General features: G+C 39.5%; 1 protein-coding gene across 2 annotated transcripts; it reads right to left on the bottom strand.

Annotated features, from left to right (window-relative positions):
* Positions 1-12,260: 12,260 nt before the first annotated feature.
* Positions 12,261-14,400, bottom strand: LOC109237696 (transcription factor ORG2-like). 2 transcript variants are annotated; one of them, XM_019404031.1, is made up of 4 exons: positions 13,948-14,400; positions 13,472-13,831; positions 13,216-13,292; positions 12,261-12,608 (listed from the first exon to the last, which is right to left on the bottom strand). In XM_019404031.1, exons 1-4 carry the CDS (start codon positions 14,272-14,274, stop codon positions 12,578-12,580), a joined length of 795 nt encoding a protein of 264 aa, XP_019259576.1. In that variant the 5' UTR covers positions 14,275-14,400; the 3' UTR covers positions 12,261-12,577. The 2 variants fall into 2 exon arrangements, with proteins under 2 accessions (XP_019259576.1, XP_019259577.1); XM_019404032.1 differs by having other exon boundaries at positions 13,216-13,289; positions 13,948-14,397.
* Positions 14,401-26,686: the final 12,286 nt, after the last annotated feature.

The following is a 26,686-nucleotide window of genomic DNA, read 5'->3' as shown; positions in this document are numbered from 1 at the left end:
CCACACGCCCGTCACCTAGCATGTGCGTCACCTTGATACCAATCACATAACACGTAATTCGGGGCTTCAGACCCTTAGAACCAACTTTATAAGTGTTACTTACCTCAAACCGTGCCAAACTCTACTCCAACAAGCCCTTGCCTCGCGAAACGGCCTCCGAATTCCTAGAATCTAGCCACAAATAATTCGAATGATCAACTCAAGCTATAGGAATCATTTCCGTACGAAAATGCTAAGTTCTTAATCAAAAGTCAAAAAGTCAACTCAAAAGTCAACCCCAGAGCCCACATCTTGGAATCCGGTAAAAGTTATAAAATCCGAACACCCATCCAAATTCGAGTCCACTCATACCAATATTACTCAAATCTGATCTCGATCAAATCCCTAAAATTCAGCCTATGAACTTTCTTCCATTTCCCCCCAATTTTTCAACCCAAATCACTAATTAAATGATGAAATCAAAGACATAATCATGGAATTCAACCAAAACTAAGTAAGAATCACGTATCCAATCATTCCCTTGAAAATCTCTCCAAGAATCGCCTCTAAAGAAGCTCCCAAAATCAATTTTGTGATATGAACTCAAACCCTCATTTTTAAAATATTTATGTTCTGCCCAGATATACCTTCTTAGCGATCGCGAAGCACAAATCCTAAGCTTCCAAAACTCAGCCCTATGCGACGCAGACAAGTCCACATGAACGTGATGCACTACCTCCCCAGACCTTTGCGATCGCATAAACACCCACGCGTTCGCATAGAGCAACGTGCGTGACTAGCCCTGCCTCCTTTCCTTTTCACAAATGCGGCTACGCCCATGCGTTCGTGATGCATTGAGTGCTCCAGCTACGCAATTGCGTACTCCTACTCTCGAATGCATAGAGCAAAATTTCATCAGTGACCAACACCTCACGGACCTAACCACGCGATCGCATAGAAGGAAATCAGACACTCCATACCAGCATGCTTCATCAGTCTCCCAAGTCCAAATTTCAATCCGTTAACCACCCGAAATCCACCCGAGGCCCCTTAGACCTCAACCAAATATACCAACAAGTCCTAAAATACGATACGAACTTAGTCGAGCCTTTAAATCACATCAAGCAATGCTAAAATCAAAAATCACGCATCGATTCAAGCCCGAGCCAAGACTGTGAACCCTAGAGGGGTAACCCTCAACTTAGTATCAGAGCAGTTCTGTCATAGCGAGTTTACAAGCCATGGGTAACCCTCAATTTATACTTGGCCCGAGCGTACCACTCTGAACCCTGGAAGGGTAACCCTCAACTTAGGCCGATGAGGCCATATTCTAAATCATCTAAAAATAACGTCTATAACCAGCAATACCAAACTAAACATCTATATAGGGCTGGTAAAAGCACAATACTGATAAAAAGAATGTACAGGACTCGTCTACAAGCCTCTAGGGATAACTAAATTATATCATGGTCGAGACAGGGCCTCAACCTACCCATCAATCCTGTATACATAAAATGGACTCCAAGGTCTAGACCTGGTAACTCCGAGAAAGTGGAGCTTACCAACCAAGATGATGTTTGACTTTTTCTACGGGGAGGGCCTGTCTAACTATCAATCACGACCTGCAGTGAAATGCAGCATCCCCGGCAAAAGGGACGTCAGTACGAAATAATGTACCGATTATGTAAGGCAACAGAATAACTGAAAGCTGAAACTAAACTGATAATGTAATAACTAAAAGTAACTGGGAGTCAAAGATAATATGAAGATATGCTTACCTGTTGATACTGACTCAACTCTCTCAATATAGTAAGTAAAATAGTTATCCGGCCTTATAAGGCTCGGCATGTGTAACTGCTCTGCCGTAGTAGGCTCGCTCATAGGTGTTCGACCATACTAGGCTCTGTATCTCAGCCATTTTGGGCTCGCTCATAGGCACTCAACCATAGTAGGCTCGGTATATAACTTACTATCTGATCAGAGGTTGCAATATAGGGGCCTGCCCACTGATTATAGCTCGATGGTGGTGATATATATATATATATGGACCTCCTACTCTCTTGACTGTTAGAAGAGAATATTTAACTGAATATAAAGTCTCTATAAGGAAGAATACTGTAACTTATGAGACTAGGATAATGTACATAAGTTCAGGAATAAGAACTTCTCTTTATGTCTCGTTATCAAACACATGCAGTTATGGGATCATGCCAAAATGAAAGAAAGGTTTAGCCTTAACATGCCTTATCCTCATTGAGTCCTTAATAGCTTCCAAGAAACTCTTCAAACAATTCAACTCAGTCTACCACAGCATAAGGAGATTCAAACTCAGTGCTAGGTAAAGGCTAAGTCTGTAACTTAAGCTAGTAGCTCGTTTTATGTAAATTTGGGCAGCATCTCCCTTGTAATAAGGGCCTCCTCTAATACCATATACCAAAAACAACAACCAGAGCAATACAATAAGAACGACATCAACAATAGGGTACAAAATATTTCGTTAACAAGTCATCAACATATCACGACGAGCGGCAAGCTCGGATTGAATCCCTTCAGCACCCTTCAACCCCATTATCATTCATTCGTAAACTTAGTAATATATTCAGTATAATAACCAGCAACTTTTAAAAGATTTCCAACCTTGTACTAAATTTTAAAGTTACCTGAAATAGCCAAACACGAGATAATATCACTGTCGACAACTTCCAAGTACTTTATAGCCATTTCCTTTTCTAGTTACCAATTTCCTCAGCAAGATTGACATGTAAACCAACACTATTATACTAACAATATCATAGCAGCTTATTTTCCATATTTTCCAGTCACTTAAAGTTCATACGAGCAACTTTCTAATCAATCCATCAAGAACAACAACATCTCAAGCTAATCCAAGTATTATCTTGTAATTTATCATCCTAACAACTTAACCAACATGCAAGAAAGACTAAGCACAATTAGTAGGCTGTTATACTCACCTTAGACAGTAGTTTTCCTTGAAATCTAATATAGATGAAGGAGAGACTGATTATTACCTCAATCAGCAAGAACAACACGAAACATGAGGTTACTTCACTTTGAAGAACCCTCCAAAACAGCCACAAGATGAAGAACTACGATCTTGCAAGCACCACGGGGTTTCTAGAGTTGGATTCATGTTTTTATCTCAGGTTTTCATCTTAGAATCATGGAGGAACCCTTGGAGAGCATTTAAGAGGGTTTGGGAACTGTTTTTGGACGAGAAAAATGAGTGAAAAAGATTTAGAATGAACTTAAATACAAGCTTGAGTTTTACATCGACTTTGTGGGTTTGATGGAAGCTGCTTGTCCAGTCTCGCAAAAACACAAATATCTCTCTACTACGATGTTGTATCGACAAACGGTTAAATGAGTTAGACACTAGACTAGTAGATATTCAATTTGGTAGGTAGATCATCCAATAAATCCAAGTATATTTGGAGAAAAACTCAGCTACATTTGACCTAATTTTCAGCACATTATGAATGTAACTTGTGATGACCTTTGCCAACTTTTGTTCCATAACTTGCTTGACTTCAAAACGTAGCACACGATTATTATATGACTAAAATAACTCATAGCATAACCTCCTTATCATGTTAAGAACTCTAGTCTAACCCCAAAGTACATGTTATAACATTCCAAACTTGTCACATAACTGATCTTATTAACATTCAAAAATAAGTTCAGCGTACATTATGCATTGAATTTTATTTTTAAGAAAAAAAGCTAAGAAGTGACAAATACGCAATCCTCTATCTACACAAACACATATTTTCATATTCAACCCATTCCACCGGTCCACTCTCCTCCCCGATCCTACCCCCTCCTGTTTCTTGCTTACTATTTCTTATACATCATTTACCATAACTACAGTGGAGTTTAAAGAAGAGTGGAGATGTAGGAGAGTTCTTGACATTTTTAATTTCTAATTAACTAATATAATTCACCTATAAGTTGTACCTGATTTTCTCCTCTTTTCACCTTTTAGCATTGTGTCTGCATAATTAATCTTTAGTTTTCAAACAGCCTCGTAAGAATTTACAATACTCCAAACTTTTCACCTTCACATATGATTGGTTTATTTTATCTTACCTTGATATAACAAATAATTATATAGTAATTTCACCTTCTTGCTTACTATATATATATATATGTGTTCGTTATGATATATATGATACGATATGATGAATTTATACTATGTTCGTTAAGACCCAAAAGGGGAGATGAACTTTCTGAAGCATGAGATAGAAGTACTCTAGAGAGGCTTAAAGTATATGTGTAACGATCTGGCCGGTCGTTTTGAGAGTATTAGCCCCGACCCCCTATTTACTGCTTTCCCTGTATCTTTTTCTGCTTATGTGACTTGTTGGGAGGTTCTGTTTTTAGTTTCAGAGTGATTTGGTTCACTTAGTCCCTAAAACAGCAGCTTAAGTTCTAGGATTTTGACCGTAGTTGGAACTGTGTGAAAATAACTCCGGAATGAAGTTTCGTCAGTTCCGTTAGCTCCGTTGGGTGATTTCAAACTTAGGAGCGCGTCCGGTTGTGTTTTGGAGGTCTGTAGCTGAATTTGGCGTCAAATGGCGAAGGTTGAAGTTTTGGGAAGTTTGACCGGAAGTGAACTTTTTGATACCGGGGTCGGACTCTGATTCCGAAAGTTGGTATAGGTCCATAATGTCAATTATGACTTGTGTGCAAAATTTGGGGTCAATCAGATGTGATTTGATAGGGTTTGGCATCGGTAGTAGAAGTTTGAAGTTTCAAAGTTCATTAAGTTTGAATTGGAGGGTAATTCGTGTTTTTAGCATTGTTTGCTATGATTTGAGGGCTCAACTAAGTTTGTATGGTGTTATAGGACTTGTTGGTATGTTTGGTTAAGGTCCCAGGGGCCTCGGGTGGATTCCGAGTGGTTAACGGACTAAATTTGGACTTGTGAAAGTTGCAGAATTTCTGGTGTTTCCAGTTGCTGGTTTCCTTTTTTGCGTTCGCGAGGGGAGTTCCGCGTTCGCGAAGAGAAACTGGGGGCAGGAGAGGATTTCTACTTCGCGTTCGCGATGAAGGTCCCGCATTCGCGAAGCTCTGAGGTAATTAGTCTACGCGTTCTCGATGAGGGTCCAGCGTTCGTGTAGAGAAAGCTGGTCAACTGAGTCTCCAGGAAATTTGCCTACGCGTTCGCGATGATGGTCCCGCGTTCGCGTAGGGTCAAGCTGAGTAAGCTTCACGTTCGCGATTAGGCCATCGTGTTCGCGATGAAGGATTCTGGACTGAGGCAATTTTGCACTTCGCGAACGCGAGGGTTCTTCCGCGTTCGCGAAGAAGGGATCACTGGGCAGTTATAAACATTTCAAAAATGAGGGATTAGCCATTTTTATCAAAACTTGAGATAGAGAGCTCGGATTTGGATGAAATTTTTGAGAATTTTCAAAGAAAGCTATTGGGTAATGATGTTGAGTCATTTATGGTTATATTCCATTAATCTATAGTTGATTCCGTCCTTTAATTTCGGATTCGGGTTGAGAAAATTGGGAAAAATGGGAAAAGTTCTTCAACAAATTTTTTGAGTTTTGATTGGAATTTTGATATCGGATTTGGTTAATTTTGGTACGAGTGAACTCGTGGTTGAATGAGTGTTCGTATTTTGTGACTTTTACCCGATTCCGAGACGTGGGTCCAGGTCGACTTCTTGGGGCGATTTTCTAATTTCTTGTTAAAGTTTATGTTTTATTTAGATTAGTTTCGTCTAGTTATATTTATGGTATCTAATTACTTTTGGCTAGATTTGGGCCGTTCGGAGTCAGAAAATCATGGAAAAGGCATTCTTATTGATTGATTGAGCTTGGTTCGAGGTAAGTGGATTATCTAACCTTGTGTAGGAGAAGTCCCCTTAGGATTTTGTACTGTTGTGATACTTCTGTGATATGTGAGCGCCGTGTACGCGAGGTGACGAGTGCGTATACGAGCTATTTGTTGTAAAATTTGATTTTTACTGAGTAATAACCTGTTTCATCTTAATTGAGTTATACCAGCATGTGTAGTTATCCTGTTTAGCCTAATTTCGCATGTCTATGTGTCTTAAATGCATATTTGAACTATGTGCCGCATGCTTAGTTGATTTCCTATTTTTCCTTTATTTGTATCAGTCTTAACTGTAGATTTCTTGTTGTTAATTGTTGTATTCACTAGTTTCGAGCTGTGTGTTTACTTTTGGGACTACGAGGCGGTACCTTGGGAGATCCCCCCTGCACATTTACTGTTGAGGCTACGAGGCGCTACCTCGGGAGATCTCCCTGCACATTTACTTTTGAGACTACGAGGCGGTACCTCAGAGATCTCCTTGCATATTTACTTTTGGGACTACGAGACGGTATCTCGGGAGATCCCCTACTGTTTATCCCTATGTGCTGTGCTGCTATATTTCGGTAGTTTTCTCTTGTTATATTTTCAATCTCTTATTACATTGCTATATTCTTTTGCCTTATTTATTATACCAGTATGGCCCTAACCTGACCTTGTCACTACTCGAACGAGGTTAGGCTTGGCACTTACTGGGTACCGTTGTGGTGTACTCATGCTACTCTTCTGCATATTTTTGTGTGCAGATCCAGGTACTTCTTATCAGCCTCGCCATCAGTGAGCAGTGAGATTGTGAAGACTTCAAGGTATATCCGCCGCGTCCACAGACCTCAGAGCCCCCCTCTATTCCCTCCTATGTTAGTTACCTTTCCGTATTTTTCTTAGACTCTTGTGTATAAAGATACTCGGTTTTCTTCTATAGCTTGTGACTTATGATTTTCCAGGTTTTGGTAATACTGTGTATACTCGAGTGTAGGGTTAATTGTACATGTCGAGCGACATTTTATCACCTTATAGTTACCTGTTGCAGTCTTGTTATTCAATTCTGTTTTCATTTATGTTATTCTGCAATTCGTTAGGCTTACCTAGTCGTAGAGACTAGGTGTCGTCACGACGTCTTATGAAGGGAAATTTGGGTCGTGACAAGTTGGTATCAGAGCTTTAGGTTCATAGGTGTCATGAGTCACAAAAAGTTTTAGTAGAGTCTCGCGGATCGGTACAGAGACGTCTATACTTATCTTCGGGAGGCTATGGAACTGTTAGGAAAATGTTTCACTTCTTTGATTCCTTGTCGTGCAAAATTTTTGACTTCAGGATTCTAAACTTCTGTCTTTCTATTCTCTCATGGATGGTGAGGACACGTACAGCCGGATCAGGTGACCAGGCACCCGTGACTCATGTTGGAGCCACGAGAGGCCGGGGCCGGGGCCGGGGCCATGGTAGAGGTTGAGGACGTTCAAGTGCTGCAGCTAGAGCACCCGCACGGGCTGCTATAGAGGAGCCACCAGTAGCTCCAGTCAGAGCGCAAGCACCTGAGATGCCTGTTAATGCACTAGCTCTTCAGGAGACCCTTGCACAGTTCCTGAGCATGTTCGGTACTCTAGCTCAGGCAGGGTTGATTGCACTTGATCCTGCCACATCTCAGGCCGGGGGAGGAGCACAGACTCTCGCCGCCCGTATCCTAGAGCAGCGGGTTCAGGTCGATCAGGTTCCATAGGTCATACCAGTGCAGTCGTTGGTAGCCTAGTTCGGCCTGAGGGTAGGGCAACAGCTTCTGAGGAGGAGCAGCTCAGGCTCGAGAGGTACAAGAACTACCACCCTCCTACTTTCAATGGCTTGGCATCAGAGGATGCCTAGGGTTTTCTTGAGGAGTGCCACCATATCCTCGATACTATGGGTTTAGCGGAGTCGAGTGGGGTTTCTTTCACTGCGTTCCAGCTTAGAGGAGCGGCCTATCAGTGGCAGCGTGCTTATGAGTTGGGTAGTCCTACTGAGGCAGCTTTACTTACTTAGACTCAGTTCTCGAATATGTTCTTGAGGGAGTATGTTCCCCAGAGTCTTAGAGATGCATGACGTGCAGAGTTTAAGCAGTTGCGCCAAGGTGCTATGAATGTTTCAGAGTATGCGGTTCGCTTTAGTGATTTGGCTAAGCATGCACCAGCCTTGGTTGCTATAGTTCGATAGAGGGTCCGTTGGTTTATCGATCTGTGTTTCAAAGCCACTAATAGCTTCTTTAAGCCTTTCTCGATTTGCGTTCACAGTCCGGATGTTTTTTCGGAAGGCTTTTATGTTAAAAATTGATAAAATATGAAATTTTGCCTTAAAATCCATTTGAGTTGACTTCGGTCAACGTTTTGAGCAAAGGAACCCGGGTCCGTGATTTGATGGTCAAGGTGGGTCTGTATCTTGATTTGGGACTTGGGCGTATGCCCGAAAACGGATTCGAAGGTCCTTAGCTCGAGTTATCGCGTTTTGTCAAAAATTTCAAGTTTAAAGGCTTAATGAATTTCAAGGTTTGACCAGTGTTAGACTTTATTGATACCAGGTTCGTATTTTGGTTCTGGAACTCTGCATAGGTCCATTACTATATTTATGACTTGTGTGTCAAATTTGGTGAAAAGTGAAGTTAGTTTGATGTGATTCGGACGACGGGTTGTTAAGAATTGAAGTTCTAAAATTTTCTTGAAAATTTCATTTGATTTGGTGTCCGATTCATAGTTCTAGGTGTTATTTCGGCGATTTGATCGCGTGAGCAAGTTTTTTTGGACTTGTGTTCTTGTTTGGTTTGGAGCCCCGAGGGCTTGGGTGAGTTTCAGATAAGCTACGAAGTGGAGGACTTAGAGTCAGAGCTGAAGCCTTTGTGCTTCTGGTGTTTGCTGCAGACTTCGCAATTGTGAGGTCTGGCTCGCAAATGCGTGCCTCACATTTGCGAATAAGACTTTGCATTTGCGAGTAGGGGGCTGGGGTTAGACTTTCGCATTTGCGAGATTTGGGGTCGCAATTGCGATCTCTTCAGGTTCGCATTTGCAAACATTTTGTTCGCATTTGCAAAGGCAGCGGGAATGTGGAGACGTCGCATTTGCGAAGTTTTATTTGCATTTATGGGGTTCGGAATTGCGAACCCTGGTCACAATACGACACCTGCGCTTGATCAAAATCTGAGTTAGACGGGATTTTCTCTCATTCTTTCAAATTTTCAAACCTAGAAACCCTAAAGGCGATTTTTCCAAGAACTCTTCTTCCCCAATTCATTGCTAAGTGATTCTAACCTACTTTCTTTCAATTTTCATTATATTTCATAAGATTTAAACCTAAAATCTAGGATTTTTATGGTAGAAATTGAGGGTTTGGGTAGAATTAGGGATTTTTGTAAAATTTGTATTTAGACCTCAAATTGAAATCAGATTTTGAAACAAATTACATAACTGGGCTCGGGGGTGAATGGGTAATCGATTTTTGGTCCGAATTTCAGTTTGGACTAAGCGGACCGGGGAGTTGACTTTTGTTGACTTTTTCAATAATGACCTAAATTGAACCATTTTCATTCGTGGGTAAAGTCTTATTTTGAATCGTTTGGTTGATAATTTGCTAGATTTGGTTGGTTCGGAGGCTTGTTTGAAAGGAAAAGACGTGGTTGAGCTTTGAGTTGATCTTTGGAGCGAGGTAAGTATCATGGTTAACCTTGACTTGAGGGATTAGGACTTGTTTGCCTATTTGCAACTTGTTTAAATGTTGGGTACAACGTATATGTGAGGTGACGGGTACTTATGCATTTTTGTTGGGTTAAAGCATGCGGGTGGAACTTGTTTCTTGTAATTTATCACTTTCTTTGATCATGATATCCATGCTTAGACTAGTTAATTACTAAATTGATCGTTCTTTCCGCATTTATGGGCTATCTGTGGTAATTGAGTATTGTTTCTGAAGTTGAGGCTGGTATTGTGGAACCCTTGCTGACGTAAGGTTTGTCCTTGTTATTCTATCTCCATACATTTATATATTTATTGTTATATGGTAAGGGAGAATGTTAATGCACGAAGGGTGATGTCGTGCCGTATTGGAGAGTTAATGCACGAAGGGTAATGCCGTTCCATATTTGAGATTTAATGCACGAAGGGTGATGCCGTGCTGTATCTATTGTTTCATGATGAAATTGAGAGTAAAAGCACGAAGGGTGATGCCGTGCCGTGTTTATCATTGTATGGTGATGCTGAGAGTGAAAGCACGAAGGGTGATGCCGTGCCATTATTACTGTTTCATGGTGAGGTTGAGAGTGAAAGCACGAAGGGTGATGCCATAGACTTTTTACTCATTATGTATATCTGCTTCATTTGCTGAAGGTTTACTGACTATTCTTATTATCATTCCCTGTTGTAGTTACCGTGTTTTGTACTCCTTCGCACGCCCCTCCCAATAATATTGTTAATTGCTTATTTATTGTTATGTTGTACGTATATTTCCGCCTGTACAAGTTTATTTACGTGGGTGTCCTGTCATAACCTCGTCACTACCTCGTCGAGGTTAGGCTCGACACTTACATAGTACATTGGGTCGGTTGTATTCATACAACACTCTGCACTTCTTTTGCATACTTTAGTACTGGTCCCAACTATCCGTGAGACGTATCAGCTCAGGTTGGCATTTGGAGACTCCAGATAGATCTGCTGGCGTCCGCAGACCTTGAAGTCCCCGTCCTCACTCCCTATTTACTGTTCTTTTTATTCGAGACAATTGTAATTATTTCAAACCCTGTTTCTAGAAACTCTAGAAGCTCGTGAACTTGTGACTCCAGATCTGGGTTGTACTAAGATATTGTTGGTTTGTATGCCATTTCGTACTCCGTTTTAGTTTCATTTGGGCTTAATTGGTTTTACTTATTTGAATTAATTAAAATTGGCTTAAAGATCCTCTAATGTCGGCTTGCCTAGAAAGTAAAATGTTAGGCGCCATCACGGTCCCGAAGGTGGGAATTTCGGATCGTGATAGGAGATTAAGAAAATAGAGATCAAGCTTAATTTCTCTGGCTTGTTATATTCTATCTTATTCTTGTTTGGTGCTTATTATTCCGTTGATCATGGTTATTTGATCTTGACATTACTAATAGAAACTAGGGATCCACCAAACTGTATAGAGAATCCGGTTCTCTATCAGTTTCCACAGTAAACATCAGTAAATAAAGAAAACTCCTGGCTCACCGGAATAAAAATCACGACCTACCCTAGTAGGATTTCAACTTCAATAATTGAGCAAACTTTATATTACAACCTATTGCAATCTAGGAATTAAACTCTTAATCTCTCACCTCTTACAATACCTTTTTTGTAAGCTCTTTGTAATAACTCTATTACAAAGCTTCACACTTGACTAACTCTAGTCAAACAACCATAAGCAATAATAGTTCAAATGATGTCCTACTAAATGCTTCTAAAAAGTTGTGTAGGAATTACAAGTAAATAACATGAGACAAAACATAACAATACTAAAGGACACTAGACATATTCAATGTTGGGATCTGGTCCTTTATTTTGTAGCTGCATTGTTCTTCAATGCACCTGAGGGAAACTAGAGGCGGCTGCACACATGAGGGAATGCATGTTTTTCAAATGCCAGTGTTAGGTCAAATCCTTGTAAAATGATATATTTATGTGAGAGATTATGAGAGTAGTTACAAGGGCATTTCCGGTCTCCAGCAAAATGCAGTTGTACTATTGTACTTACAACAGTTGTAAGTACAATGCAGCAAATTTAACAACTGTAGTGTTGACTTGCCCGACGACCTGTGGACCTGATCCTATTTGTTCCCTGTGTAGTTCCCTTATCTGTTTTCCTTGAGAATAAAGCCAAACAACATGGTATGTTTTTATTTTGTTTTACAAACAAAAACTGTATTTTATCTAAATTTAAATTTTTTGATTTGAGTGTGGTTATATTGCGTGTGGGATCAATTGCATGCACGAGACTTGGGTAAGAAATCACCTGTAAGCTTGAGTATTTAGTGGCCATGTCACGTGTAAGCACGTTTAATTAATTAAATATGCCAGCTCTTTTAAAGATAGATTATCAAGTATGCTACACGTACTTTTTTGTCAATTATTACCGACAAGTTATTTTTTTTGTCAATTATTACCGACATCGTCCACAAACGACCTATTATATTCTGATCAAATATTTGAAATAATATATTTTTGTTGCGTTTACATTGTCCCAAAGATTAACGATTATACATCTGTCGACTTAAATTAAGTCATGAATTCGCCTTTAGTTTTTGACAAAAATTCTTTCCTCAACATAATACTCCGTTCTGCAAAACATAGAGTTGTGACAGTCATTAACTCAAATGCAATTATATATATTATTTCTAGTCCCTAAAGAGACTAACAATATTTGAACTACAGTCATAGACCAGTATCAAGATATGCGTCAAAGGGTATTCCCATATTCCAGGAAAGATAAGGAAGTCAAGTATTACAAAAGTAATAGGCCATGGTTTTAAAACTTTTCTCAGAGTACCAACCTTCTTTTTATAATCAAATTTAAGATCCATTTCTTCATCTGAGTTACTTGATTGAGTAACTCAATGTGTTACAATAAAAAGAAATAAATCTTCTCGATGGCTGAAAGAATACTTTTCTCCAAAACGGCTACTCAAATTCTTAAAATTTCCAAAATTTGGCTTCAATCATCTCACATTTGCAATACACTAGTCCGACTAATCAGTGGCGGATCCAGGATTTTAAAATCGTGGGTGCTCACTGATAAAAATTCTGAAAGAAGAAGAAAAAAGAGTTTAGTTATGGGTGCTCACTCAATATTTATCTAAATATTTTTATAATTGCCTATACAAATTTACTAAATCTTGTCAAAGTTAATGGGTACTTGAGCACCCAAAATCAGCATGTAGATCCACCACTGCGACTAATTCAGGCTCATGTCATAGAAAACTCACTATGGAAGCTTTGATATTCCTTAATCGCTACCGTAGAATACTTTATTTTCAAGGTTCAAACTCTAGACCTCTAGTCAATAGTTCAAGAAAGAAAAAGTAAAAGTCAAAGCAAAAAATGTTTACAAAATCCCAGACTAGAACAGCTGAAAGAAAATAGAAAGAAATTGCAAATTATGACTTAATGTCCAAAGCCTTTTGAATCTTGTTAGTTAATATTAACAGTCACCAGTCTATGTTGCCTCTCTTGAAAATAAATGAAGGCTGTCACAAAAACAGGGTGAATAAAAAAAGACATTTACATATTTTGCTGATCATGTCCTACGGAAAAATAATAAAAAGTAAAAAAGATGCTAGTTATACAACGTCTTTCTATAGATGTTAAATCCTTCTAATAATGAAACTAGAAAATTCGTTGAATTAATTACTTGTCTTCCTTCTCAAAACAAGATGAGAGCTTGTCTCTTAACATGTCGAGCTCAACTACCATTGTTCCTTCAACCTGCTTAACAATACACAAAAGGGAAAAAACAGCAATTAATTAGGAATTAGGATAATAGAACAAACAAAACTCTATTTGAAAAGATGCTACTCTCTCCATTTCTATTTATGTGACGTATTTTATGCATCACTTTAAATTCCTTATTTAAATAAAAAAAAAAAAAATAGTATCTCATTCTATACCTGAAAATGCAAGGTATGGAAGACTCTATCTTCAAAGGTTTCAATACAAGATGAATTTAGTAGAAAAAGTCCTTCATCCTCTAATTCTGATACAGCCTCAGCAAATGAACGTTTATTGATCTTCAACGTAGATATGTGAATAACTACCTCTTTATCACCAATTTCACTTGCTGAAATTACTAATGAAGAGCTCTCATTTCCTCTTCTTTTTTGTTTGTTAAAATCAGCTGAATTTTCTTTATTTGATATGGTTCTTGCTGTAAGCTCTTCTTTCTTCTCAATTAGTCTTTCCACTTCATTTTGTAACTCTGGTATGTATTTTAGCACTCTTGATATTGTCGATGGAATGCTTAGTTTTTTCTGTGAACATAAAAAATGATGAAGTCTTGTTAGCGCAAAATTTAAGTATAAATCTTAAGCTCAGAGATTGAACTGAAAAATCGGATAATTATTTTATTTTAAATAATCCATAATACCTTATGGTCAGAAGCTGTAAGCAAAGAACGAAGAGAGGAATATAAGCTATTGATTTTTTTCCTGCGATCGCGCTCACTTGCATTATGATTAAGCTTCTTCACCATCTGATCAGGTTGATGAACATGTTCACCATTATTAATCTGATCAAATTTATTTGAATCACAGTGTTTTGTTTGAGATGATGATGATGATGATGATGAATGAAGTGCAGCAGCTGAATTATCTGAAGTTTCTGCGGCAGTGTTTATAAAATGATGGCTTATGGGATCCTCCAAAAGCCAGCAAAAATGGTCAGAAAACAAAGGAGGAGAAGAAATGGCTAACATTTTGCTAATACTCTGAAAACTTAATTAATTTCTGCTTTACCAATTTTTGTAAGAAAATATTGCAGTCATTACATTTGTGATGAGAATTTATACCAATAGCTTTGATCAGGTCATACCTCAGCAGAAGACTTAAATAATAATTATCGATTGGTAGTTATATTAACTATATTTGGTCTTTTCTTCTTAAAATAACAAGCAATAGACTTGTGTATTTCCAAGGACCATGTTTATCTACGTAAGAAATGTATATACTTGTAGGGTGTAATTGCGTGTGGGATCCATGGCATACACAAGCCTTGGGTAAGATTAGTCGAGTATTTAGTGTCCAGGGCACGTGTAAGCACGTTTAATCAAATTAAACACAGCGACGAAGTTGAGTTACGAGTTCGGTCGAATCCAGTAATTTTGTTAAAATTATGTATTTGTCTTAAAGATCAATTCAATGCGTACAAAATTATTTATTTTGGACCTAATTAACTGATCAAACTCAATGTATATCTACTTAAATTTTTTAAATATATACTCTCTTTGTTTCCATTTATGTGAACCTATTTGATTGGATACGTAGCTTAAGAAAAAAAAGGCTTTTGAACTTGTGGTGTAAAATGAGACACATATATTTTGTGTGGCTATAGATTATTGCATAAAGGTATATTGTTTCCAAATATGAAAAGGGCTGTCATTCTTTTTTGCACGAATTAAAAAAGAAATAGGTTCACATAAATTAAAATGGATGGAGTATATTTTTACTGTGTTTGTAATGGTTGTCACAAAATTTAGTGATAGTAATATTCTACATCTGTCGACTTAAATTAAGTCATGGATCCGTCTTTAAATTTAGACAAAAGTACTTTTCTCAACTTAATTACGACTATTGTTTAGTTTCTTCTTCTTCTTTTTTTCCTGCAAAATATAGAGTTGTGACAATCATTAATTGCCATTATATTTTATTTCTAGTCCCTAAAGAGACAAAAATATTTGGACTACAGTCATAGACCAGTATCAAGTTATGCGTCAAAGGGTCTTCCCAAATTCCATTACCAATAAGGAATCCAAGTATCACAAAAGTACAAGGCTATATCTTAAGACTTTTCTCAGATTGACAATCTTCGTTTCATTTTAATTCAATTTAACTGCCATTTACTTCATTTGAGTTACTTGATAGAGCTCAATATGCTACAGTGAAAAGAAATAAATCTTCTCGATGAGTGAAAGAATTCTTTTTCTCCAAAATGCATGGCTAAGCAGTGCTTTGATTGGCCTAGTCACTAAGCAAGATGTTTTAGCTACTCAGATTTTTAAGATTTCTACGTGTCTCCCATCTCTCACTCACTAGCTTGACTAATTCGGGTCCACCCCATAAAAAGCACACTATATGGAAATATATGATAAGTTATGTGCCTTTTGTTTTGATGATTTGACAAACTTCATGAGAGAACCAGGGAGGGAACCTGATGCAATTGGTTCCTTACTGTGCAGAGCAACTAATCAAATGTCTATTTCAACTCACAATGAAATCAGTTAAGGAAACAACGGAGGAAACAGATAGAGACCAATTCCTTCGGTCACAATACAAGTCAACTGTACAATTTTTGAAGCTGTTGCACCGTACTGGCAACAGTACAGCAGCACTGCTGCATCATCTTTGATGACCTCACTCATATATTATCAACATGAGGCAAGGAATTTCAACACACACTCGCAAATCCTAAATATTGATTTCTCTCAAGTGTGCAGCCGCCTTCATTTTCTCTGAGGCATTGAAGAATAAAACAACAACAGAACAAAGGACCAGATCCCAGCATTGATTATATCGTGTATCCTTTAGTATTATTGTGTCTTTGTCTTGTGTTATTAAATTGTAATTCCTACATAGCTTTTCAGAAGCATTCATAGGACAACTTTTCAATCATTATCTTTGTGGTTGTTTTGACTATAGTTAGTCAAGTGGTTAGCTTTATAATAGAGTTATTACAAAGAGGCTTACAATATAATTATTATGAGTAGGTGAGGGATTGATAGTTTAAGTCCTAGATTACAATAGGGTGTAATATAAAGTTTGCTCAGTTAGTGAAGTTGATATCCTACCAATATAGGTCGTAGTTTTTAATCCCGTGAGCTGGGAGTTTTCCACGTAAATATTGTTGTGTTATTTACTTACTGTTGTGTTTTGTGGGAACTGATAGATACCAAGTTCTCTATATAGTTTGGTGGACCTTTAGTTTACATCAATTGTTATCCGAGTAGATTCGTTCTATAAGGTTAACACCTAGAAAGGATCAACATGGTTGCTCCACCAAATTTCGAAGATGGACAATCAACCTACAGACCACTAAGATACAATGGTCAATAGTATGGCAGGTGGAAGACAAGAATGCATGATTTTATCATGGCCGAAGATTCAGAGTTCTGGGATGTTATCTGTGATGGAGTCTTCATCCCCATGAAAACCATTAGCAAAGGAACAATTACAGTTCCAAAGACAAGGAAGGAATATAATGATGCTGATCGGAAGGCCATGGAGAAAAACTTCAGGGTAAAGAAGATCGTTGTTTATGAAACTGGACCAGACGAGTACAACCGCATCTCAGCCTGTCAATCTGTCAAGGAGATGTGGGAGACTCTCCAAACTGCACTTTTGGGAACCACTCAAGTCAAGCAGTCAAAAATAGACATACTTACTACTGAGTATGAACTCTTCAAGATGAAGGAGGATGAGTCTATTCGGTACATGCATACTGGCTTTACCTCTATCATCAATGAGCTTCACTCCCTTGAAGAAGTTATTCCAAGAAACAAACCGGTCAGAAAAAATACTCAGTGCATTACCAGGTTTTTGGGAGAGAAAAGTTAATGCTATCATGGAAGCCAAGGATCTACAAAAGTTGACCATTGATGAACTTATTGGAAATCTGAAAACCTATGAGATGAAAAAGAAGAAGGATCTTGAAAGAAGGGAACCCAAAAAGGAGAAGAACCTGGTTCTTAAGGCAGACAACAGTGACTCAAGTGGTGATGAAACAAACATGGCTATCTTATTCGGAGATTCCAGAAAATGGTTCGTAGAAATGGAGGAATCCCCAAGAAAGTCAGCTCTAGCAGAAACACAAAAGGTTATGATTGTTGTCACAAGTGTGGAAAGACAGAACATTTTATCAAGGAGTATCCTCTCCAGTAGCAGGACCATTACAAACACAACGCGGACAAGGTGGTTAAGAGGAACCTGGTCCCCGATAGGAAATTCAAGAGAAGAGATGCTGCTGATAGTGTTGTGAAGCAAGCTCTGGCCGCCTGGGAAGATTCCTTTAGTGAATCTGAGGACAATGATGAACAAGGAGACACCTCCATGATGGTTGGTGAAATCGAATCTGCAAAGTATGACTCTATATTTGCCCTTATGGCAAAATCTGATAAGGATGAAAATAATGATGACGATGAGGTAACTTTTCTTGACGTTCGAAAAAAATTTGATGTCTTATTCCCAAAACAAGCTGGTATCTTTAGCTAATATTTTAATTGATGCTTATCACATCCTCATTAATGATAAAAATGCTTTAACTGAGGAAATCGGTGAGATAGAACAAGAGAGAGATGATTTGGTGGTTGTTGTTGTAGATCTGAAGGAAACAGTGGAGGAAACAGAGAAAGAAAATATCCTCTTAAAAATTCAATTGAAAAATTCATGAACTCATCTAAAGGAAAGGAAGTGGCTAGTGAGGCACACCTTAAGATTGAAATTGAACTCAAAACTGTAAAATTGAGTCTTGTTGCTGAACTTGAAAAAATAGACAAATTCCGAAAGATTTAAGCAGGGTTAAAATAATCTAGATAAATCTCTGAAGTGGACTTGGTCCTCTGATACAGTCACTTCCATGTATAAAAGTAATGGGGGAACATGCAATGAATCAGGTTCTACAAGGAACAAGCCCCCTATAAACCAAATACCAAGTATGTTATTGCGCCTGATAATTGGCTTTGCACATATTATCGTAAAACTAGTCATTACAAAGATTCCTGTAAAGCAAAGTTTCAGCCCCAACAGAAAAATAAAGTTTTTGTTGAAAAAGTATCTACTACTAAGCAACCTGATTCTCTGAAAAACAAATCTCTGATGCCTGCATGGACAAAAAGAAGTCTGATTCATCCCTCATTACAAGGGACCCAAACTTGTTTGGATTTCTAAGTCTAATCTCTGGTTCTCTTGTATAGGCAGTAGTGAAGAGAAGCAGTCAAAAATGGTACATTGATAGAGGCTACTCTAAACACATGACTGAAAGAATGGATGATTTCCTTTCACTCAAGATCCTGCAAGGTGGGAGTACGTCCTTTGAAAATGGCAAAAAATGATACATTCTAGGAATTAAAAAGATTGGAAAAACATTCTCTCACTCAATTGAAAATGTGTGTTATGTGAATGGCTTTAAATATAGCCTGTTGAGTGTCTCTCAAATTTGTGACAAGGGAAACAAAGTGGAGTATGTGTTAAAATCATGTACTGTCACCAATCTTATAAATGGTGAAGTGGTTCTGATTACAAAAAGGTTAAAAAATATTTATGTTTCTGACTTTGACTCTCTAAATGGTGGTGATATTATATGCCTAAGAGCCCTTGATGATGATGCTGAGCTATGGTACAGAAGATTGGGGCATGCAAGTTTCTCTCTGTTAAACAAGCTGATCAAAAAGGACTTAGTCCGTGGACTGCCAAAGTCAAAGTTCAAAGATCACAAAGTGTGTGATGCATGTGTGAAAAGGAAGCAAGTCATGTCCTCATTCAAACCAAAGAAGGAAGTGAGCACCTCAAAGGCCACTGGATCTTCTTCATATGGATTTTTGTGGACCTATGAGGATGCCTAGCAGAGGAGGAAAGAAGTACATCTTCGTTATTGTTGATGACTACTCCAGATTCACATGGGACCTATTTCTCAGGACCAAGGATGAAATCTTTCTAGTTTTGCTTCATTTGTGAAGAATATTCAAGTGAAGACGGGCTATGATATTGTGAGTATTAGATCCGGTCATGGCACCGAGTTTGAAAATGCCAAATTCGATGAATTCTGTGCTGAAAATGCTATAAGTCACAATTTTTCTGCCCCCAGAACACCTCAAAAAAATGATATTGTGGAGAAAAAAAATAGGACTCTTGAAGATATAGCTAGGACGATGCTAATTGACAGTGGTGTGCCAAATAGCTTCTGGGCTGAAGCAGTGAACACTGCTTGTTATTTGATTAAGAGGTGCATGATCATGTCCCTTCTTGACAAGACCCCTTATGAATTGCTTAATGGGAGGAAACCAAAGTTGACTTACGTGAGAGAATTTGGATGCAAATGCGTCGTTCTCAATAATGGTAAGGAAGCATTGGGTAAATTTGATGCTAAATGTGATGAAGGAATCCTAATTGGTTACTCCTCCCAAAGCAAAGTATTCAAAGTATACAACAGAAGTACTCAATACGTAGAGGAAAGTGTACTTGTGATATTTGATGGATCTCACTACTCAAGTGGAAAGGATTCACATAATAAGTACGATCAAGACGGAGACTACTCAAAGGACTCTGGAAAGGTTAATTATATGGCAAATGGGAAGGCAAATCTAATGAGTCATGTTAAGGACACTAGTGAAGAAGATGCAGCAGAACTACCGGCTGATTTGGAGGAACCCGGTCCCTCCATCACAATAACTGAAGCTGACAATAGAGCTGCTGATGCTATAGTAGGCACTCCTGATATAGAGCAAAAAAGTAGCATTCATACTTCCATTGATGTCAATGATAGGTTCACACATCGAGGAACCTGGTCCCTCACATCCTGAAACCCAGATGTCTAACTGGAAGCACAAGAGCTCACATCTTTTTCAAAATGTTATCACTCATTTGGACTCTAGTATTCAGACTAGATCCAAGGCAAGAAGCCTATTTGCTTTCTCAACCTTCTTGCCTTAAATTGAGCCAAAAAATATCAAGGAAGCATTGAAATATGCTGACTAGATTGCTTCCATGCAAGAGGAGCTCCATCAATTCGAGAGTAACAAAGTTTGGCACCTGGTTCCGCGGCCCTCAGATAGAACAGTGATTGGAACCAGATGGGTGTTCAGAAACAAACTTGATGAGTTTGGTAATACAACAAGTAATAAAGCTAGGCTAGTGGTCCAAGGTTATAATCAAGAAGAAGTAATTGACTACGACGAAACCTTTGCTCCTGTTGCCAAAATGGAAGCTATCAGAATCCTTATTGCTTTTGCATCTCATATGGAATTCAAATTGTTCCAAATGGATGTTAAAAGTACTTTTCTGAATGGATATTTGAAGGAGGAAGTTTTTGTCAAGCAACCACCTGCTTTGAAAGTCATGAACATCCTGAACATGTCTTCAAGCTTGACAAAGCTCTATATGGATTGAAGTAGGTCCCTCGCGCATGGTATGAAAGATTTTCCAGGTTCATTCTGGAGAATGGCTTCACTAGAGGGAAAATTGAAAATACCCTATTTCTGAAGAAACGAGGGAGAAACCTGTTGATTGTGAAAGTCTATATTGATGACATCATTTTTGGTGCAACAAATGATTCCCTCTGTGAGGAGTTTGCAAATCTTATGGTAACTGAGTTTGAGATGAGCATAATGGGAGAACTAAACTTCTTCCTTGGGTTACAAGTAAAGCGAACCCGTAAAGGGACTATGATAAGTCATCATAAGTACATCACGGAGCTGCTGAAAAGATTTGAAATGAAAAGCTCAAAAACCATTGATACTCCGATTGCTACTGCAACTCGCCTAGACATGGACGAACCTGGTTCCCCTGTCAATGAAACTATGTATATGGGTATCATTGGATCACTTACGTACCTAACAACCAGCAGACCTGATCCTCTATTATCCTTCAGGAGATAATTTTGACTTAATTGGGTATGTTGATGTTGATTGTGCTGGATATCTGGTGGATAAAAAAAGTACACCTGGAATGGCATATTTTTTGGGGTCATGCTTGATCTCGTGGGGTACAAAGAAATAAAACTCTGTGGCTCTCTCTACTGCAGAAGCTGAATATGTGGTAGCTGCTTCCTATTGTGCCAAACTACTGTGGATCAAGCAATAACTAGAAGATTTTGGTGTGTATTAAACTGTGTGCCATTTTTTTGTGATAATACAAATGCTCTCAACATGGCAAAGAACCCGCTTCAGCATAATAGAACAAAGCACATTGATGTACGACACCATTTCTTGAGGGACAATGTTGAAAAAGAACTCATCTGTATAAAGTTTTGCAAAATAGAGGACCAAGCAGCAGATATCTTTACCAAGCACTTAGCAGAGAGAATTTTGAAAGAAACCGGCTGGAGTTGGGACTGATTAAGCTGAACTAAGAATTCGGTCCCTCAGTAATTGGCTATGAAATGATGGTAAGGTAATTTGCTAAAAAGTGTTTTCTAGTAACTTCTAACTCAATTCTATACCTTTACATGTAAACACACATGACAAATACAGGACAAACAAGTGGCTAATGACATTGCAATTTTTTGGAAGGAAGATGCTCATATTTTCAAAATTTGTCAAGGAACCTGGTTCCCATGACTCAGGTTAGTAGTTTCTCTTACACTCATATGCATTTTTGAACTGCTAGTGTGCCACGTTATTAATTTCCTCCGCTTCTTCCCATACCTCTAAACCCAAACGATGCACATGTTACAAACCGACCCGACTACCCACCCTTTTTTCTCACGCCTAATTGTAACCAATCCCTCCTTTCCCTCTAAGTACCCCAAAAAGATGGTCTCTCTCCTCACTGTATACATCAAACATCCTTCTTCTCCCAAACCCTCTGTTTGTGTCTTCGTTCTCTCTAAACCAACCATGTCTTCACCATAATCTGAGTCTCCCAAAGCTACTAATGACTTCCCTATTGTGTCTCCGTATCACGAAGAACAACTATCTAGATCGGAGCCCCAATATTCACCCACTGAAGCCCCAATTTCCACCCAACCCCTATCCATTGTCTCCTCCCCTACACCGTCTGGTTCTGATCCCTATCGCACCCTAAAAAGCCAAAATCCTAAAACGTTTGTTGTTTCTCCCTCACCATCTACTATGACAGAGAAGGTCGAATCAGAAGGGCCTACCTCTACTTCTCGCTTTCTCCAAACCACATAAGAAATAGTGGAAGGAGATGAAGGAGTGTCCAGTCAACGTGTTGAGCAAGAACTTGTGGATGACATATTGGTTCCTGGTCTGGTGGATGGTGTGCCTATGTATGGTGTTTCTGAAACTCCAAGTGCTCAGGGGTTTGATCTAAATATTTCGTCAACATTAGGTAAGGCTCCATCCTCTTCTACTAGTACTGCACTATTGGGTAATGAGGGTGAGTTAGATGGACATTCTTTGACTGTTGTTGCTATGAAAAGTCTAGTTGGGGATTCTTTGATTAGTGATGTGGGTAGTGGGACTCAGGGAAAAGAACCAGGAAATGGGGAACAGGTGCCTCAAAGTGACCAAGCATTGGTCAGTACTACAGGGGAGCTTATAGAGGGACCTGGTCCCTCTGTCCAAGAGGAGTTTTCTGCCCCTACTTTGGATGAAACTCCCAGTTTTACAAGATAGCCCCTGGGCAGCGCAGACCTTATCTTTTTTGCTCACCTTGATGCGGCCCCTTTGGAGGTTGTGTACCCTGAGATGAAGTCGGTGTCTGAAGGAGAATCTGATGATAGTGAGGATGACCTATCTCTAGCCCAGTTTCTAGCTGCTAAGAGTAGTGGGAAAGCCACAACAGATTCTGTTCCTAAAAGACCACCACTAGGTAGCAGAAAAAGGTTGCACAGTGCGTTGAAGGAGATGTTGAGAAGGAGAACACTATAGAGAAGAACAAGCCTCTCAGAAAGAGGCCAAGTAGCAGTGAGGAACCTCGTTCTTCAAAGAGGCAAGAGTAGAACTATCTGAGCTTAAAAGGAGAGCAAATTTGAAAAAACAAAAAGTCTTTTGAAGAAGAGTTTTTGACTATGAGATTCTTGATCGCTCTGGAATGAGGCAGTTGCTAGAAATCTGTGACTTCCAGAAGTGGACTTACCTTTTTAACATCCAGAGTCCAAAAGTGTATGAGGAAGAGGTCCGTAGTTTTTATGTGACTTGTTTATAGAGGAGGGTGACACAATTTGTTTGAAGATCCATGGGAAAGATTTTGTGATGGATGAGGCTCTACTTGGGGAGATTCTTGGGGTGCCTACTGAAGGGCTCTCAACTGTAGAGGGAACCTGTTCGCCAGAGTTTAAGTAGATAATCATCAAGCCTCAAGCTGTTCAAATGGGAGAACGAGTGCACAAGAAGTCACTTCTGCCAGAAAACCAACTGTTATTTGAGTTGGTGAACAAGATCTTGCTACCTAGGGTTGAGAGGAGATCCATGGCCTCTATAGCGGACCTGGTTCTTCTGGAAGTACTGGAATCCTACATGCCATCAATCTGCCTGAAATTATGATTGAGCACATGAAGAAAGTGACAGATTTCAAGATGGCAATCATGGACTGCCATATGGATTCCTTCTCACTAAAGTTCATGAACGATTTGAGGTCCCCCTAGGGAGAGTGATAACTAGGGATTCTAGTTCATTTTACACTCCTTTTTACTTGATTTTTGATTGAAAATGTATACAAATAGTCCCAAAGGCTTACATGTTGTACTTGTTTGCAGGGTTTTGGTCAAGAAAGTGACAAGAGGTCAAAACTAGCTCAAAAAGGAGTGAAACCTCAAGTACCAAGAACAAGTCAAAGCACTGCTGCAGCACAAAATCTACTGCAACTGCAACAGACCCACCGCAGCCGCAGTCCATTTAGTGCGGTCCGCGGTGAGGAGAATCAGAGAGGTGCAAATTTTAGAAGCTCAAGCACTGCGGTCCGCAGTAGATTCTTCACGGCCGCAGTAGCCTCACCGCGGCCGCAATCCATTTTATGCGGTCCGCGGAGAGGAGATTCAAAGAGCTAGGAGTTTTGAAGATTGGAAGCCATCGCGGCCGCAATCCATTTTGTGCGGTCCGCGATGAAGCCACCGCGGCCGCAGTCCATTTTATGCGGTCCGCGGTGGATAGATTCGGAGACTCAGAAATCAAGCCAAAAAGCCTCACTGCGGCCGCAGTGCATTTTCTGCGGTCCGCAGTACCTCCGTCAGTGGTATTTTTGTCCAGTAAATTCAGCCTTGTATAAATACTCTTTTTCAGATTTTTAGGAAGGGCATCTAACTTTTAGTTGAGCAGGTGAACGGTAGTTTTAGCCTATTTTGAGTAATTTTATAGTTGGTTTAACATTGAATCTTCAATTCTTAGTTTGTAATCATATTATATGGGCTATTTTTCATCTAAATATCTATTTTCCTCCATTATTATGAGTAGCTAGACCCATTAGCTAGGGTTGTGGCTCAACCCTAGTATGGGTATTTGATGGGTCTTTTGTTCTAAGGCTTAGATGTTTATGGGTCGTTGATATTTGAACTGATTTGTGCTTTCCATGTTGAATTAGTGGTTGCAAACACTAATTTGTGCCTATTTGACTTGGGTTCTTCTTGAGAAAGAGAGCTTGAGTCTAGGATAATCAGTTCAACAAGGAATATGGACGTATTCAAGAGATTGATAGCCCCAACTAAAGGGCTAAATCTAGAGATAGTAATACCCGACTTGAACATACATTGCTTGCATAATTTTGACACCCAATTGGTCTTGAGAAAGTCAATTAGGGCAAAGTCACTCAAGCTACCGAGAGGTATAGAGTGAGTAGCGTCGTGCATTGGCTATATCGCGATCCCAAACATAACAGCTTTGCCTTAGGCTTTAGAGCCCGTCAAGTATTCATCTAGGACAAAGTCACTTCCCTAGTGCCTCGTTAACCATTTAGAAAACCTTACAAGCATTCATACTTAGCTTAATTTCGCATATCATTAGCATAAAATTAGAAGTAACAAACAAACAAATATGATTGGAAGTGTAATCAAGAGCACTACGCACTGCTAGATTAGATAGAAATCCAACTCCAAACATTGTTCTAGCTCCCTGTGGATTCGATCCCGACCTTCTCGGGTAAAAGCTGCATCGACCGCTCTTGCCACTTTGTAGTGGTGTAGGGTTGGACGCGGTCACTTTTTGGCGCCGTTGCTAGGGAGCTAACGTTTTTGGCTATCTATCTAAATAGTTTTGTGTATTGTTTTTTTTTTCTTCTGTGATACTAACTTGTGTGTGACGCCAATTCAGGTACAATATAGCGGCAAACAACAACAATGACCCTCTTGGAAACGTGGTTCCAGGGGAGGAAGTTGATCATAACTGAGATGATGAGGTGCCTCTAGTGCCTCAAGGACAAAGGAGAGGGCTCCAGGCCAATGCTAATGATAATGTTCCAGACCCTCCCCTGCCACCTCCAGGAATGGCTCCTCGGGTGCTTCCCAACCAAGGATATGCGAGTGCAATTGTCCCACCCCGGATCTGGGCGGGCAATTTTCAAATTACCAATGTGATGCTGACCTTGTTGGAGCAGCGAGGGTATTTCACAGGTGCTCCCCATCAGAATGCTTACAAGCACCTTAAGGGTTTCGTGGATACCTGTTGGGGGAGCAAGAAAACAAACGTGTCAGAGGATGCACTTCGGTTGAGACTATTCCCTTTTTCACTAAGAGGGAAGGCTTTGGACTGGCTTGAACGGCTTCCCAACCATTCCATCACTACTTGGGATGAGTTGGCGGATGAATTCATTGCGAAGTTTTTCTCACNGCAGTGATAATTGATGATACTAGTGCAATGATCAATGTGGAGGACCCTCTAGAGGCGGTATTGTTGAATCTTGATGTAAATGAAGATGAAGGTCGGGTGGAGTGTGTTAATGCCTTACATGGAATGGGCTCTTACTCTTATGAGCCTCGGAAGCTCTCTTTGGATCTTAAGAATAGGAAGCCTCCACCAACAAAGCCCTCAATCGAGGAACCTCCCGTGTTGGAGTTGAAGCCGTTGCCTCCACACCTCAGGTATGAATTCTTAGGCCCTAGTTCAACTTTGCCAGTTATTCTTTCCTCCTGTCTTACTAACATGCAGGTAGATGCCACATTGGCGGTACTCCAAAAAGGGAAGAAGGCAATTGGATGGACTTTAGATGATATTTGGGGGATAAGCCCCGCCTTTTGTATGCACAAGATTATTCTTGAAGATGATGCAAAGACCTCCTTGGAACATCAAAGGAGGTTGAACGAGGCAATTCAAGAAGTTGTGAAAAAGGAGGTGATCAAGTGGTTGGATGCCGGGGTTGTGTACCCCATCTCTGATAGCTCTTGGACTTCACCGGTGCAATGTGTGCCGAAGAAGGGTGGTATGACCATGGTTACCAATGCGCAGAATGAGTTGATTCCTACCAGGACTGTCACCGGATGGAGGGTGTGCATGGATTACCGCAAGT

Source organism: Nicotiana attenuata, unplaced genomic scaffold, assembly GCF_001879085.1.
Source record: "Nicotiana attenuata strain UT unplaced genomic scaffold, NIATTr2, whole genome shotgun sequence".
NCBI classification, from domain to species: Eukaryota; Viridiplantae; Streptophyta; class Magnoliopsida; order Solanales; family Solanaceae; genus Nicotiana; species Nicotiana attenuata.
This window is presented reverse-complemented; position numbering and strand designations above follow the sequence as displayed.